General features: G+C 40.5%; 2 protein-coding genes across 2 annotated transcripts; both read left to right on the top strand.

Annotated features, from left to right (window-relative positions):
* Nucleotides 1-1,612: 1,612 nt before the first annotated feature.
* Nucleotides 1,613-3,043, top strand: foxl2l (forkhead box L2-like). The gene has a single exon (XM_026153130.1). It carries the CDS (start codon nucleotides 1,716-1,718, stop codon nucleotides 2,520-2,522), a length of 807 nt encoding a protein of 268 aa, XP_026008915.1. The 5' UTR covers nucleotides 1,613-1,715; the 3' UTR covers nucleotides 2,523-3,043.
* A 665-nt stretch (nucleotides 3,044-3,708) lies between these two features.
* On the top strand, nucleotides 3,709-14,931 carry tmem201 (transmembrane protein 201). Its single transcript, XM_026153129.1, has 11 exons — nucleotides 3,709-3,911; nucleotides 4,333-4,453; nucleotides 4,548-4,742; nucleotides 4,830-5,009; nucleotides 5,871-6,235; nucleotides 6,327-6,527; nucleotides 11,764-11,966; nucleotides 12,733-12,795; nucleotides 12,922-13,212; nucleotides 13,423-13,551; nucleotides 14,028-14,931. The coding sequence occupies exons 1-11, from the start codon at nucleotides 3,784-3,786 to the stop codon at nucleotides 14,123-14,125; spliced, it is 1,974 nt and encodes a 657-aa protein (XP_026008914.1). The 5' UTR covers nucleotides 3,709-3,783; the 3' UTR covers nucleotides 14,126-14,931.
* The last annotated feature ends 2,447 nt before the right edge of the window (nucleotides 14,932-17,378 follow it).

Here is a 17,378-nt window from a genome sequence, read left to right as displayed (position 1 = left end):
GAAGAAAAGTCAGATTTTGATGCACCATGCAGTACTATCTCAAAAGCCTCTGATCGATATCGACCTCATATTTCAGCCCCGAAATTACCCCAAAGTCATTGCCACTGCAGTTAAAGCAAACCTGGTTCAAAAACACAACAGAAGTCTATCAAACCTCAAAATTATTAAAGCAATGTGGAATCATCCCAACAGAGAACAGAACAAAGAAGAGAACTAATGAAATATCCCTTAAGAAACTTGGAGAACTACTTATTTAGAGTACATCAAGAAATTACAAGAAATCTTTCCTAAGAGAGTTCAGACTTTGTTGAATGCTTTTTAGAAATATATACAAACTCTGTTTTTCCCCCTTTGAAACTGTATTTCCATGTATGTTTTCACATGATTAAATAAATCACTGCACCTTTTTAACATTTTCCAAGTAAACTATTAAAAAATAAGTGTGGACCATTGCACAGAAAACAATCGATTGCACTCATATTCGATCACATACATGCAAACTATCTGGTGCAAAATGTCGTTTACAGTATATGGTGCCCTGACCTGCAGACTTGCTCAGTGTAATACATATTTTCATAACTTTTAATAGAAAACTTCAGATGTGTTGTGTTTATATGCACTATGAGAGTTAAAAGCACATTTTAGACAGTATAAATAATCAAAATATTATATGAGTGTACTTAACTTTATTAAACAAATATAATGGTGAAAGCACCATTCATTAAATATTAATAGATTTACAGTAACAACAGAAGCCAACTGAAATACCCTCAAATCCTCTGCAAACACATACTAGTTTTCTTTCCACTGGTTGCTCTCCTATTGAGATCAGTGTTTCCCTATCAGTTCAGGGGAGACAGACTGTCTGGTGAGAGTAGGTGATCATTATCTACTGTCCTCAGCGGACAGACAGGCCTGCTGTTCATGCCTCACTGTATGTGGGTGGTATGCTGAGCTCTGATACCTGTGCTGCTAGTACCTCTGTGCTTGTAGCAACATTAGGAGCTGGAAAGCCCCAACCACCACGTGTCTCAGAGCTGAAACAATGTGTAAAACTGTAAAAAGGCAGCTGACTGTAACAGATCACAGATCAATGCAAATGTGTGCACGTTTGTGCTGCTGTTAAGACTTATTTTAATAGTACATTTTGTCATTATTGTGCAGCATGCTTTAACGTCTTCGACAAGTTCAAATAAAATAGTAAAACTATGTGAAGAGCATTGCTTTTAGCAAAATGTCATATATAAACAGCTTTCTTGAGTTGTTAGTTTAGGGAAGATCAAATCTACAGTTTAATATTACATATGTTTTCCCACCTGTTGCCTTTCCTAAGGTCGTGGAGATCAAATGTAGATAAGATTTTAGGATTGCTGTGTGTTAGAACATTACTTGTCACTCACGTAAACTCAGTACACCTAAATAAGTCTTTGATCGCCCTGCTTCAAAAGGGGGAATATTTTTGACTGAAGTTAAAACACAGCCTCTTGACCCCTGCTTCAACCTAAACAGCCTCCACGGTTTCACACACAATGGCATAAACAGTGTGAGAAACCCGGTGAGATCAAAGCTGGCAACAACAGCTGCGCGGTACCTGTGGGAGGAGTGTGTGTATGTGTCCGTGTGCACCTGCAGACACAATCATAGAGCTGCCTTGCTTACCGGGCAGATAGCAGTCGCAGCCGGACCCACAAACAAACCGATAGCTTACCTGAGTCATGGATGCAGAGAAGTCCCCCCAAGGTGCGCAGATTCTGGACATCGGCTCAAACTCGCCCCCTTGTGAGCCTAAAGGTGCGCAGGAGACCGGACAGCTGGAGAAGCCGCCGTATTCATACGTGGCTCTCATCGCCATGGCCATCAAGGACAGCGAGAACAAGAGACAGACTCTGAGCGGGATCTATCAGTATATAGTGTCCAAGTTCCCCTACTACGAGAGGAACAAGAAAGGTTGGCAAAACAGCATAAGACACAATTTGTCTCTCAACGAGTGCTTCGTCAAGGTGCCCAGGGACAGCGGAGGGGACAGAAAGGGCAACTACTGGATGCTGGACCCCGCATTTCAGGACATGTTTGAGAAGGGAAACTACCGACGGCGGAGGAGGGTGCGGAGACCCTACAGACCCCCGAGTGTGCCTTACCTGGGCGGGAATCCCGTGGAGTACTCTGAGTCGCTCTACCTGCAGCCTTACGTGAGCAGCTCCTGGAGCATGTGCCAGCCCGGCTCGACCCCACCGACGGGATATGCGTCAGCTACGGTCAGCACGGGACACAGCCGCAGCGTGTCCCCGGGCACCTCCATGACCTCCTACTGCACCCCTCCTCCCCACTTTCACCATCCTCACTACGGCGCTTACCGCCGCCACCCGCCCGTGCTGGTCCCCCACAACGGGTATCCTTACGGCGGGGTGACCCAACCGATGAGCCCGGATGGAGGCACCGTTTCCGTGGCTTGCAGCTACCAGCAGTTCACCTCCTACGGCAGGCCAGCGGACCCAGCCCTGGCTTATTTAATGGACCAGTAGGACTTTTGAGTTATTTTGTGCTTTGATGGCAAGTTCACATCTGAGTTCGCCTCTCACCATTTCAGTTCGGCTGTCACTGGTTTGTCAGGTACTTGGTTTAGTTTGGCAGTTTCATATGTCTGTTATAAATAATGCTGTTGATGATTTTGTTTGTATAGATTTTGTACAGTTTTTATAAAGTTTGGGTTTTTGTAAGAATTACAGACGGCAGGTCTACCATATACCATGTCATTTTATTTCAAACTTGCCCCCATCAAGTGTGAACGGCAGGAAGACAGCTGATCTAAGGGTCTGAGGTTTGAGGTTTGCATTTTTATTTTGTAATTTTTTTTTTTACTGCGGGTTATAGGCTTACAAATAAGCAAACTTTTGTTCTTTTTCTCTGTTTTTTTATATTGGTATATAATTTTGAATAGGCCTGTACGTTTGCTGTAACGTTATTTATTTGTTTTCTCCGGATTTATCCAAATGTGTGAGCTGCTATAAAAGATGAATGACATTCAAGCACTGACCCGTTTTCTCATTCGATTGTGAATGTTTGTTTGATGTAAAATACATCACGTTTGTTCAAATAAAGTTATTTTTGCATCAGAAACTTCACCCTCTCCAATTTGTTATCATTATTATTCATTTATTAATGATGATGATGATGATTATTGTAGAAGACTTGATACATTTTAAGCGAGGCTACCTGAAAATGCAGGTTTTAAAATGGATATTAGCTGTAATATTTCACAGACCTGTATGCTTTGTTTAAACTGTTTCTAAGTATTGAAGGTTTTTACTTGTGTAAAGTGATGGAAACTTTTTCAAGCGGAAGTACTTTGATACTGAGGAAATATAGGAAAACCTGATATTTCTAAGAAAAGTTCGGAAGCCAATAACAATAACAGTTAATAAAGTTTTTTGTCCCGAACACGCTTTTTAATCTGGGTTAATACCCTGTCCCGCATTCCAACAAGATCATAGCATGTATCCTCTGCACAGCTATTTACTTACCGTCGAGGAAAAACATGCTTAGTTTCTTTCATTTTTAATTTGTTTTACTTTAATAAACACCGCCACCAAAATGTGTTATTGGGCGCAAATGAAAAGCAGCATCGTAAGCGTTAGAGTGGACAGCAAGGATTTAATGAACCCTATTGGAATGCGTCCAGGTATTGACGTACTTTCCGTTTCCGTTACAGGGGCGTGAACAAAAGGAATCGTTTGCCGCGTGCGCGCTCGCGCCGTGTTTTGCAATCTTAAAACACTACGTTTAATGTTTTTGCGAAAAAAGATGGAGACGCTTAGCAAGCTTCTGCTGGAATACCCCGAATTAATGTACAGCGGAGTCGGAGCTACGGCGTTTGTCGCCGGCGGAGCGCTCATATATAAAATTGCCACCAGGTAACTTCTCCGACTTCTGGCACCGCGGCGGTGTGTTTGTAGCTAACGCTACATTCACGCTAGCACAAGTTAATGTGTGTGGAATAAAAGAAACACACCAGTTGATTTTTTTAATTGTGACATTAAAGAAATAGTGCTTCCTGTCCTGCTCCTATTGCTCCTCTGGAGAGATCTGTGTATTTACGCTAGCCCGGGCGCTCACTTTAAGAGCAGCTGTGCCGCTAACTAACTTGATGCTTTGCAGTTTTGTGAGTCCAACTTTAGCTAACCCCGTTTGATGTTTACAGTTAGTATTTATGTCACGTGACATCAATACAATGGGCATATTCAGATGTCTCAGGCTAGGTTAAGTATTTTTGCATAACTGAACAGCAGCGGTTGCCACTGAATAAACACGCTGGATTTACCTTGTTGCTTACAGAAAGAAGCCCACCCATGCAAGTGTTAACTGCTGGTTCTGTAATCAGAACACAGTTGTGCCCTATGGGAACAGGAACTGCTGGGATTGCCCCAATTGTGACCAGTACAATGGCTTCCAGGAGGTAAGTGTTATACACTATGTAACTTGTTTCTTAAGTGTGGTAATTCTTTTTCTCTAACGCATATACATTTTTTTAAAACTGTCTGTGTTTTCAGAATGGGGACTACAACAAGCCCATTCCTGCTCAGTACATGGAGCATCTAAATCATGGCATATCTGGAAGCCTTCCTTCATCGGAGACACCTAAGACTCTGCAGTGGGTCAACTGTCAGATGCTGCTTTGCCGGAAGTGTAATAACAACCAGTCTGCAAAGATCAAACAGTTGGCCTCATATATCCCGAGGGATGATGTATGCACTTTGTTTCTGTCACATCATAGTATTGCCCAACATGCTGTTCTGAAGAATAACACCAAATGCCGTTTCTTTCTCCCGTAGGAGAACTACGATGAGGAAATTGAAGCCTACAAGCATCACCTGGAGCAGACTTATAAGTTATGCAGGCCATGTCAGACAGCAGTGGAGTACTACATTAAATATCAGAACCGCCAGCTTCGTACGGTGCTTCTTAATAATCAGCTGCGGCGCACCCGGGAGTCAGACATGGGCTTTGTAAAGGTCAGTGCAACCCAATCTCACCCAATCAGGCAATATTGTGAATTATTTAATAAAAAAAAATCACACATAAAAGACACTAAATGACCAAATGCTGTAGCATGCAGGGTGTTTGACCTTTAGCCAGATACTAAATAACATGATTATTTTAGCTGAGACGAGCAGGAAACTGCCTTAATTTTAACTTTTTTTCTGTGATACCATCTTGTTGCTTTTTCATGTTTAACATAATTTGTTCATCTTGAAATGTAAGAGGGAAACTTTCATCCTTTTGCTCTTTGTTGTTACACCTAATGACATAATGCCTTATCAGTAGCTATTTAGTGTGCATTCGGATCCTCTTTGACCTACTCAAACAAAATAGGCAAGTGTTCAAACAGTGAAGCGATCAACAGGTTTCTTGTTTTCATGGGTCTGCTGATAAGGATTAGCGCTTTGACACAGTCAAGTCCTGCTTTTCAGCGTTTAAAGTGATTAATCAATTGTTACCGCTTCTGCTCCAGTGTGATCTGTGACGTTAGGCGTCATGTCTAATTTCAGGTTGTGTGAGGATACGAGTGAACGATATTTAACCACTGCTGTGGCTTTAATGGAGTGCATTAAACTTTGACTTTCTTATTCACACTAGTGATTCATTAATGTGGTGCAGTCCTGTTACCCGTTTCTTGGTAAAGCACTGAACTATAACTAACAGTGCTTTCAGTTCGTTTAATTGGCATTCAGACCCCTGTTGTAGACTTTATTAACACTATGTTGACATTGTATGCTATTAATTTCAGTATGCTGTGAAAATGTCACAATAAGAGCCTGTTTTTTTTTTTTTTTTTTGTTTTCTTTGTTTGGTTTGTTTTTGTCCTCCTGCAGAGTGCCCAGTCCCTGTCCTCTCCCATGGGAGTCGTACTCTTGCGGGCCCTTGCCTTCCTAATATGTGCTTTCCTTGCTGCCACAATTTTCTGTGAATTGCCAGACCAGCCTTCGTCACCTGATGGCTCGCAGACATTAAGTGGTGGGGTTGTTCCTCCAAAGCCTCAAGTCCACAATGAGTCTACCCACACTGATAACAGCAGCAGAGTGTCGCCTGTGTGGCAGAGTCTCCTGGAGCTGATCCCAGACAAGGCCATAGAAAATGCCGAGCTTGCGTGGCAGCATGGGAAGGACAACCAGCTGGCTGTAGTCTCTGTTGGCCTCTTAACTTGTCTCACTGGTATCTTCTTAGCTGGACCTGCAAGGTAAGCAGCCACCATTTTATTTGCCTTTGGATGGACTGTTCATATTTCCCAGTTTAATTAAAACAAAAAAACTAATCTTGCTGCATTTCAGGTTGAGGAGAATTGATGCTGTAGCCTCTGTCCTGTGGTTCTTCATCCTGTGCCTCTACATGGCCGAGAGCTACATGACTGATGCCTTGAGCTGGATGTACACAACGAAGCTTGTTGGCGTCTCCCTCTGTTGCCTCGTCAGCTTTGCTGCTGCCGTGGCAACTCGTAAACCGCTGGGCGCACGGAGAGCCAGATACCGAAGGTCAGAACCTGAGCAGTAATGTTCACATTGTATTTGAAACCGTGGATTATACAAAAACATGCCGTCTTTCCATGAATGCTTCGCATTCATAAGCATCGGATCAAAAAGCATCAATCTAACAAGTGTTATTGGTGTATTTTTAATGTTGTCATTTCTTTTCATTTCTGTCACTGTCTGTTTTTAAACCTTCAATCTTCCAGCTCTGTGTGAGAATGACTGTGATGTTCTGACATGTGAATGATAATCTCCAGATATGGCACACGACCTGAAGCTAGTCCCTTCTCCTTACCAAATCCCACCTTCAGCCACACAGCCACGTGCTGAGCAGGTGCTTGATGCATCAATTTTTGGCAGTTAAAACAATTTTGCATCAGATAATATTGTTACCTCATGGTAGTGCTTTGTCCTTCTGCTTTGAATAATTGTTATTGTCATTGTTTTTTATCTATTCACTGAGAGAAGCAATGAGGAAACATTTCAGTAATCATAATATCATAAAGGTATTATTTATAAGCTTACTCTAATTATTATCAGTTATAAAGTCCTAAGAAGGTTAACAAGTAAACTTTACAGGACCTTCTGACATTTCAACCTATTGGTGTTCTCTATTCAAATGACTGATTATGTATTTAGCATCATTATTACTGCACCATATATGTGAAAAAAATGATGTTTAAATAAGCTCATTTTTGCAACCAGTATATTGGGTTATTAACATTTTTGGTTTTAGCTACTATTAACTGCTTTACACTTTACTAGATTGTTTAGAATGTACTCGTTTAACACTGTTAAAGCTGTGAGGTTTCTAACTACAACTCACTGCATGAAATACTAATTTGTGTAAACACTTTATACCACACATAGGATGTGGTATTTGCGTAATCACACTCTTTCTGTATCGCTTCACATCACCTACAATTTTTATTGGCGTTGGATATTTTCTAATGCAGCCTGTTCTGGTGTTTTTACCTCATGTCTTTGGCAGCACCAGGAGGTGACGTGGAGCATGATGTGTAGTGATGTTAGCTGACAGAAAATTTGCATGCCTGCAAAATCTGCGAATTTTAATCGACATTTACTATTGTAGTTTGTTTATTTATTCATTTATTTATTTTACAATGGTTTAAGTATTTAGCTGCCCGAGTTTGTTATTCCCAAATTCTGCAGTTTTTCTCCTGTCTCCATTATTGTTGCGACCTTGTACACTTTTGATTTACTTTTAGAACATTCAGTATTCGTCTAAAGTTCCATGATCTTGACTTTAAGCAATTTTTGCAAATACACATTTTCTTTGAACTGTATCATGCAGAATTGGCCAATATTTGGCCTTGCAGTGGCATTAGTTCACCTTGAGACAGTAGCATGAAGTTTCTCAGTGTACTTGGCAGATCGGTTGTTTGTTTCTTAAAGCTTCTTTGAGAACTTATCAGTTCTTCTGTAGATTGCCTTTGTTACTTGTCTCACTTAACACTGAGTCCAGTATTAAAATCGGTTCTCTCCGGTGGTTATTCATTCATCAGCAGGGCTCCTTGCGTTGTCTTGAGTTTTCGATACTCTTACTGGTCGCTTCGTTACTTACTGATTGCTAGTACCAGTTGGACCCCCTTTTGCCTTCAGATCCATGTTAATTCTTCAAAACAGATTTAAGAGGTGCTGGAAACTTTCCTCAGAGATTTTGGTCCATATTGATATGATAACCTCACACAATCTCCCGTTTCACCTCATCCCAAAGGTACTCTATTGGATTGAGCTCTGGTGACTATGGAAGTCATTTGAGTGCAGTGAACTCGCCGTCATGTTCAAGAAACAAGTTTGAGATTATTTGAACTTTTTGACGTGGTCTGTTAAGATGGCGACACTGGCCATAAAGGGATTGACATCCAGCATAAAATCTTGGCCAAATCAAACATGCAGATCATGAATACATTTAGTATTAGGCCTTTTTCCATTACTTCCTACTCGACTTGGCACGACTCGTTCTTCATTACTAAAGAGTACCAGCTAATATGGTTGAGGTCGTTATAGCAACGCGGTGGAACATCCATTGACATCATTTATTTGCGACATAACAAAGGTGGACGTCGAGGCGATGTGATACCTGCTGCTCGGCCTGTGGATTTTTGTCAGGCTCTGGGACCGTGGTGTTGTTTCTCTGTCGTTTCCCTTGTTTCCAGGTTACAAAAATGGCGGTTTTCAATTCCGTGAAGGAGATTCTCTCCTGACTCATCATGTGACACCACTGACTAGCTGATCAGTGGTATGCAGTCTGTTTAAATCACATTTTCAGATCGCCTCAGAACCCTGGTCGCTTGGAATACTGGTCAAGTAGGTACCAAAAAAGTGAGCCCATGCGAATCGTAGCCTCAGTTTACGTTTCTTAGCTGTTGGAGATCAGAGATGCTGTAGCCCATCTGCTTCAAGGTTCAGTGGGTTTTGCATTTAGAGATGCTCTTCTACATACCTTGGTTTTAACAAATTGTTGTTTTGGTCGCTGCTCCCTTCCTATCAGCTTGAAGAATTATGGTCATTGATCTCTGATTTCTGGGGTTCAACAAAGCTTTTTCACCCAGAGACCTGGCACTCACTGGGCATTTTCTCTTTTTCACACCATTCTCTGTAATGGTTATATTGGAATATCCCAGTATATTAGCAGTTTCTGAAATACCCAGACCGTTGAACAGGTTTGTGTGTGTGTGTGTATCCGGCTGTATGTTTGGGCTCATTGTGACATCGAGGAATGATCAGAGCCCATCAGAGGCCTCTGATGGTGCAGCATGATAAAGAGCTGCATATGCAAAGTGTTCAATGGTTTTGGAGAGTATTTATGTGTACTTCTTTGTGTCATATTTTGATGCTTTTAGCTGTGGGCTCAAAACTCAAGTTCAAAATAGCCTGTAGGTGACTACCTGACAGGTACTTGGCTTGTTTCAGCATTTGAGGTATCTTGTGTAAGCATCAGTTCCTGGTGCCCCCCCCCCTCTTTCATTTTTAATCGGTGCTCCACTCAGCAACATCTTGGAGTCTTTTCTCAGGATCAATCTTAAATTGTCCTGCACAAGCTCTAAATGAGGCGATTTACAGCTAAAATGACGACCTTACATCACTCACAACCGTATTAGCTTCCATTATAACTAATGCTACCTTTGCCAGTATTTTAACAAGTTGATATGTGATAAACACTAATGACCGTTTTAAGTGCACGTGCTAACATTTCATCTAACTTGTTTGAGTTTCATAGTTATGTTTTACTTGTGTTGGATGTAGGGGGTATTTATTTTACTCTGATGTGAGAAGGTGTTACAAAATAATGGGAGACAAGGTGCTTAGATTGTGATTGCTCATCAGTTTTGTAGTGTTGTAACTGTGGGTTTAAACTGTGTTGCGCTGTTCTGTTGAGAGATTTATGTTGTCAAACCAGCGCCTGTGGTGTAGTAGACTTCACATGCTTTGAGTCTAAGATGGTAGATGATTGATCAAGTTATGAACTTGTGTGACTTTTCACACCTGATATACATCAAAAAAGCACAATGCAATGCTGTATAGTGCCGCAGTTTTTAAAAAGAAGGAAAAAAAAGTCATACTGGCTGTTTATACTGTGACGTTAATTGCTAACGACTTGAAGGCTTTTTTTGTTTTGTTTTTTGAACTGCCGCATGTGACAAACTGCATCTTAAACTCAAAAGTAACGTTCATCACAGAACAAAACAAGCTGTATTGGTTAGTTGTGTGACGTACAGGGTGTATCAAAAAGAACCATCACGAATTCAAAGTGCTTTAATCCTGCGGCCGAAACGCATACCGTTAAAAAGACGGGGCTTGTCGGTTTTAATGCGGTCGCTGGCAGCACCAGCAGCTGCAGTGGCCCCAGACATGCTCATACAAATATGGGAGTTTGACTATCGTTTGGACATGTGCCATGCGTCCAGAGGGGGGCCAAATTAAGGACAACATTGTATGTAAAAAATTTTATATTCAGCCATGTAGTTTAAAATTTACCACAAGCTTTTATGTCCAATATTTAAAACGATAAATAAATAAATCCTTTTGAAACTGAATGATTCGTCTTGCTACACCCTGTATTTGGACCATTGTGTGTACTAAGGGTAAGAAAGAAAGTATTTTTACCGTTTGGTTTGCATGTTTTTTAAATGATATTTGCATAATGTCTGGTTTGAGTGTTTCTATTTCTGCGTGTTATTTTTTTTTAGAGAACTCCTGTTTCTACCTGATGAGCTGTATGACTGTAGACCTCTTTGTGTCAAGTGTCTAGCTCTAGAAGCACTATGTTCAAAGTGTTAACTGTAGAATTAAGCTACTATATGTGACAAATTATTGTACTTCATTATTATACTACTGTTACTATTTATCCCAAGTATGTTTATCTAAATATTTTAGTAGCGTCTGTTGGAGAAACACTTGGTACTTTTTTAAAAAAGGACCCGTTGTTATGCGAAATCTTGATACTTTTTTACAGTTTATCACAGTTTGATCACCGACGATGTGTTTATATATCCTGTAACAGCCTCAGAAAGGAGCTCCATCCCTGCTCAAAGGTTTCCTGCAACATGCTCGATGAAACACTTTGCGTTTTGGGTGCTTAAATGGTTCATTTGGGTATCTTGCTTTTAATGATGTGCTCCATTTCAGAGGCTTTGTGGTAATGCTTGCTGTACATGGAATATAATAAACGACTGATAAAAGGAATTGTCTTCTGCTTGTTTTTCCACCAGCATCCTGTCTCCTTCTGCATGTCTCTTTCCAGTCTGTAAAACTTTATTACTCAACTTTGGAGGCAGTGGAAATAATCAGAAGTGACCTGATTATACAAAGAAGCTTTATGTCGCTGCTCTGTGTGGACCCATGAGTGTGTGAAGCGTTTCTCTCGTCTCTCCCCGTCAGCTGCTGCGTGCTGTCACACAGCTGCTGCAGCGTTTCAGCGACAGCCTTGTCGTAGCCTGCCTCCATTAGTGCTGACATTAAGGGGTTGTCAGAACTCATTTCTAAGTGTGTCCCCAGTTTTCTTCTCGCACTTGGTCTTTAAATCAGCATATGTTTAATTGTGGTAAGCAGGTAAAATTCTTAATTGTGTTTACACTATTTGCTCTATCAGTACCCAATTTCCTCTCCTCAGAAGTATTATGTTAGACTTTCTGTATGTAAGTATTTGTATGTTTTTGCTGCTGTGTTACAACTTTAATTTCAGGTAGTAGACCATTCTGTTGCTCTTGTGTTGCAGATACCTTGCAGGCAGCTCCACAGTCCCTCCTTTGAGCTCCACCGATGTGGCGGACACTTTCATCCCCACTCCGCCCCCTAACCTCTCCCAGCTCATCAACCGCCACCACGGTCGTCACGAGCGGAAGGCTTCCCCCTCCTCTCTGCCCGGGCGTCTCAACAGAGCCCTGTGCCTCGGCACCATGCCCTCCCTCACCAGGACAGGTAGCGCGGGATGTTTTCCCTTTCAGTTTGTGCTCGTGCTGACAGATATTTCTGTGTAATCCTTCTAATGGCTTGTTGACGTTTATCTGTGGTCTAACGGCTCAAAAAATAACATTTCAGCAAAGGGAACCGACACATCTGTGCAAATTAATCAAGTAGCTTCAGGTGTAGGTTGGGTTTAGTATTTGGAATTGTTTGTTTTTACAGTCAGTTACACTGTAGCACTTTGCATGCTCATGAGGTTTCTAATTACGTAGCTCAGTTTTTATGGAATATCAGCTGAAATATTGCCTCTGTTTACACAAACGTATCTACAGTATTTGCATTTCTTACTAAGAGGTCATTTATGCTGCAGTGTTTGCATAAATATACATTATTTTTTTAGACACTATGCAATGGAGACAGGATTTTTCAGAAATCTCTGGCACATCTGTGCTTAAATTTCTCTATTTTATTTCAAATGCAAAAATTAAAAAATGTGTGTTTGCAGTGTAAAGCGTATGTTTTAGGAGCAGTCGTGGTCCTACAGTAGGCGGCCCATTTGCAGCTGCTTAATCTGACAGATTTGTCACTAATTATTTACTAATATTGTGGATTTTTAGTGTGAAGACTATCAATTTTTCTTTGAATGTGATAAACTAAAACCTGAGTCTCAGCATGAAGTTGTGTAGTTTTAGGTTTATGAGAAATGCTGATGCAGATTTAAGTGAAAACATCAGTTTGTGGTGAAAAGTTTTATTCATTTATTTATTTTTTTAATTTTCAGATTCTGGTTACCTGTTTAGTGGAAGCAGACCAGCCTCACAGTACAAAGATTCACAATCTTCAGGTATTGAAAGTCCTGGCGATTCTGTGACCTCTGTTCAGTTTTTCATTGTAAGCAACAGCTCGGTGCTTTTTTCACTAAGACGTTGCTTAGTGAAAACATTTTTCACCGCTCTCTTTTTTGGCACAGACTACTTTTCGCTCAAGTCTGGGAGCCGCCCATCATCCCCGGGTCCCTCCCCAGCTCCTTCGGTAGCTGGTTCTGTTACATCCAGTTCAGGTTCTGCCAGACAACGGCGTCCCCTCATCAGCCCTGCTCGTCTCAACATTGGTGGCCAGAGACTCCGGCTTTTCTCAGCAGAGCCAGAACCCACGCTCATGTTCCCACCTGCGTCTCCATCACATCTCCTGTCTGAGCCGACCCCTTCGGTTTACAGCGGCTGCTTTTCACCCGATGTGTCACCCTTTCAAAGTCAAAATGGCAAGTATACATAAGGCTGACTGTTATAGGAAGACTTCTGGCAATATTTCTTATTTTGTTTGTCTGTTATTCCTGAAACTACCACCAGGTGGCAATATAAACTTTTTTGGGGGGGGGGCAAATCCACCACACAATGAAACAAATCGACTTGTGAACATGTTTAGATGGTTTGGTTTGTGGTTTAATGATTTTACCTGATTGGCCTTGCAGATTTGAGCTCCTTGTTAAGAGACGATAGTGTGATTGAAGAGGAAGAGAAGCGAAGCAACTCCTCAGGTTCTTCTGCTTGCCTGGTCGGTACTACAACTCAGTGTCCAGAGGGCAGGCGTTCTCCAAAAGGTAAGCAGTTTGATTTCAACCCTGCAGGGAGATGGATGTATCTATGTCAGAAAATTTAATATTTGTATCATGCCTGTTGGCTAACTGGGTTTTAAAAGACTTCAGTCTGCTTGGGCTGATACATGAGAATGTCTGTGTGTATCATTTGAAGCTGCTTTTGATCTCTGTAGATCTCTACAGTGACTGCAAACAGATTTCCTCTTAAAGCAATTTCAGTTTAAGTGACGGGAACTAATGCAGCATCCCATGTATGAGGGACAGAATATTAAGAACACTGCTACCACACAGCTACCTGTGGGTCTTTGCTTCATTAAAATCAATTCAATGAACTTGATTGTAGTTTCTGTAACTTCTTCTCTATTTGTTCTGATTTAAAGGAGGGGGAAAAGTATTTTGTGACGCAGACACAAAATGTAAAACCAGATGAGGTGGTTTGATGATAGGGCTCATGGCTCACGTTTGCCTTTTCTCTCCAGATTTTGCGAAGCGTCTCATATGGCCGGGGCTTCTGTTTGCAAGCCTGACTGCCAACCTGTTCTTCGGCTGCCTCTACATGTACAACAACTGGAGATGAGTGTCGACAGAGCTGCTGCTGCTGCCCCGTACAGAGCAAGTGTGCCTCTGGCCCCTTGACTAACCTGTTGTTCCTGCGCAACGAGAGGACATACAGTAGTGCAAGAAAATATCACCTCTCTGGTGCTTTACCTACTGTTTGCCGATGCAAATTGCAGATGTCAGAAGAACTGTGCAGTAAAATCAGATCTTATATTTGTGAGTCATTAGTGCTCAAACGTGAAATGGGTTTTGTTTTTGCCTTTTGATCACTGCTCCTCTTACACAAAGACAGGTGCAAATGATAAGAAGGGGCAAAAAACAAAAAAAAAGATGAAATTGCACTGATGGCTTTTTAAAACCTGCGCTGTAAATTGTGCAATAAACATGTACTGTTCAGTCGACGCTGCTTGGGCACAAAGTCGCGTCTTACCTACTTACACTGACCGAGTGCATTACCTCCCTCAACTGAACATCGCTGGATCTCTACAGCAGCCAGAAACTGGTAAATGTTAAGCGACATGTTTTCTTGTGGTTTAGGTTTTGTTTTATTGGTATTTGTACTGGTGCCATTACATGTCAGCTGAGGAAAGTAAAAAGTGGTGCTCCGTTATTGTCGGCCTATTTAGGGTCAAAATAATTCCTAACATTTCCATCTCATAAACATTTCTCAGCAGTTCACTACAAAAAGGGTTCTCACCAAAGCGATTCAGTTTCGGTTCTTTCTTACTGTAAAGCTGTTCATAAGCAAGTTTGTAAGTGTGACAGCTCCTAAGGTCAAGTGTGGTTTAAAAATAAAAATAAAACATTTCCAGTATATGGAAGAAATTATGTTTGCTGTCTCTCTGTCTGCACAAGCAAGCCGCAGAGAGGGAAGTTTTCCTGCCAACTCAGCTGTGAACTAATTTATACGTTACTTTTGTTATTACTCATAGCCAAGCATGTACGTTATTACAGATTGGAAATATTTTTGCACTTGTTTTTCTGAATTGGCGGACGTGTTCTACTTTACGTGATTTAAAAATTGTTTGAAATTGAGAGCACGGATGTTTGATTGTTATTTGTGTGCATGTTAATCAACCGATTCTCAGAAAACTTGTGCATTTTTAGACTCGCAAGCTGCAATTAAATAGGTTTGTGTTTCTTTTGCATGTGATGCAAAACAAAAGTCGTATGAAATTTGGAAAGATTTTGTTCTGTTCAGGTGATTATTGAATTATTAAGTGAGTAATTTGACTTTGTTGCAATATTAAGTTTACTTATTGGTTTATGCAAAGTTACTTTGAACCAAAGTTATAAATTATTACATTTGTCTGGCAATAGTTGTAGAAAACTATCAATGGACGGCTTTCTAATGATTTGTAGTGTTCATTTTAATCATTCAGTGTTGTATGCAGATATTTGTGCTTGACTTTTTTTTTTTTTTTTTTTTCCTGACTCTAAATTGACTCAGTCATTGAAAAAGTATGAAATGTGCTAAAATCTTGATGCTTTCTTAAATCCCAGTTAATTTTCTCTGGAATGGACAAGCTATCATTATTTTTATTCACTTGAAAGTCAGTTTGTTTGAACATGTATTTGAACTTAACTGTTTTGTTTCGCAGCCTACGTCATCAGTTTTTAAAATCAGAGGTTGTCTAGTTGTTATTCCCTTGTACTAAGCAACACGTTTGATCTGTAATTGTGGAACAACAGTGGTTTCATGTGGACCTGTGCTTTTTTTTTTTTTTTTTTTTTTTTTTTTTAAATAAATAAAATTCTTTCCCTAATTACCTCTGTGTAATTACACCTGCTCTATCAAAACAGATGTTACAAAATATTGCCAAAAGATATTAGCTCATCTGCCTTCACACACACACACACATATGAACTTGAGTGAAGTGCCATTCTCAATCCATAGGAAAAGCTTTCCATAAAGTTCAGGAGTGTGTTATAGGGATTTTTGACGTTGGATGAGAAAACCCGGCTCGCTGCCTTCACGTCAATTCAACTCAAAGGTGTTGTGTCGGGTTGGGGTCAGGCCAGTCAAGCCAGACTTGCTCATCTGTGTCTTTATAGACCTTGCTTTGTGCAGTGATGGCGGTCATGTTGGAACAGGAAGGGGCATCTCCAAACCTCTCCACAGTTTGAGAAAATATTCTGCATACCTAGCTGCTCCATTTTATACACATGGGGCCATGAAAGTGATTGAAACTTGTGTTCAGTGTGCTTCCAAATGTTGTGCCTTAGCCTACCTTAAGCTCGCCCCCTTCTGGCACCGTTAGGCATTGTCTGAGTCTTTAAATATTCTGATCTCTGGCCTGCCTCAGCAAACTGGAGCTTGCACTGAAGTGTTAAAACATATGATTATCTTTAAGGGTTGCTATGGCAATGAAAAGCTGAATTTACACAGCTGATGAGAGATTAACTGTAAGTGGACTGCAGGCAGCGGTCAAGGGTGAAGGAAAGAGTCTTGTAGGAGGGAAACTTCGATTTTATAGCCACAAATTCACTCCACTATAACCATGATGGGTTGGGATCTTTTGTTTTTAAGGTAAATGTGTGTGTACCCTTACATTATAGAGCCACTATATACTTCTTTTCATCAGAACATTTTCTTTTTATTAGTTCTAAAAAGGCTTTAGGTATAAAAAATAATTATTTATGACCAAATAATACCATAAATCATGCCATTATATCTTTCTGACCTATCATGGGTAACTTTATGACTCTTTCTAAAATAACTTGCACATAATAACAACATGAATTATGTTTGCGCTCTGATCTTAATGTGTTGTTTTCTTGTCCAAAGTTCATAAATAGCCATCTTCATATCTCATTATTCATCATCTGTGTAATTCTTTATTTCCTTCCCTTTAAGCCCTGAGCTGTACTCCTCCACTTTTGTTTTCTCCACTTTCATTGCAAGTTAAGTTTTGATGTTATTTTTGGTTCTTCCTTTTTCCAGAGAATGGACGACCCATTCTGCGTTAACGTCAGATAAGTTATTTTGTTTTTTCCTCTCTGCACATCATCTCACCTTTAATCTTCATAAATCGCATTATCATCTTAAGGAAGGGAGCCTAAGCTTAACACTGAGTCATTGTTTAGAATAAATGGTGAAATACAGCAAATGTAAACGGCAAACGTGTTCGAGATTGCTCATTGCACCCTCTGTAACAACCATGACTCTACAAACCTGAATGCTGAATTAATCAAACAAATTAAATTGTGCAAACTTGTTTCAAATCTTTTAAGTGATATTTTCTCCCTTTTGAATTTTAGAAATTCAATAT

The sequence above is a fragment of the Astatotilapia calliptera genome, chromosome 20 (genome assembly GCF_900246225.1).
Source record: "Astatotilapia calliptera chromosome 20, fAstCal1.2, whole genome shotgun sequence".
NCBI classification, from domain to species: domain Eukaryota; kingdom Metazoa; phylum Chordata; class Actinopteri; order Cichliformes; family Cichlidae; genus Astatotilapia; species Astatotilapia calliptera.
Note: the sequence above shows the minus strand (reverse complement) of the source record. Positions and strands in the feature narration are given on the sequence as shown.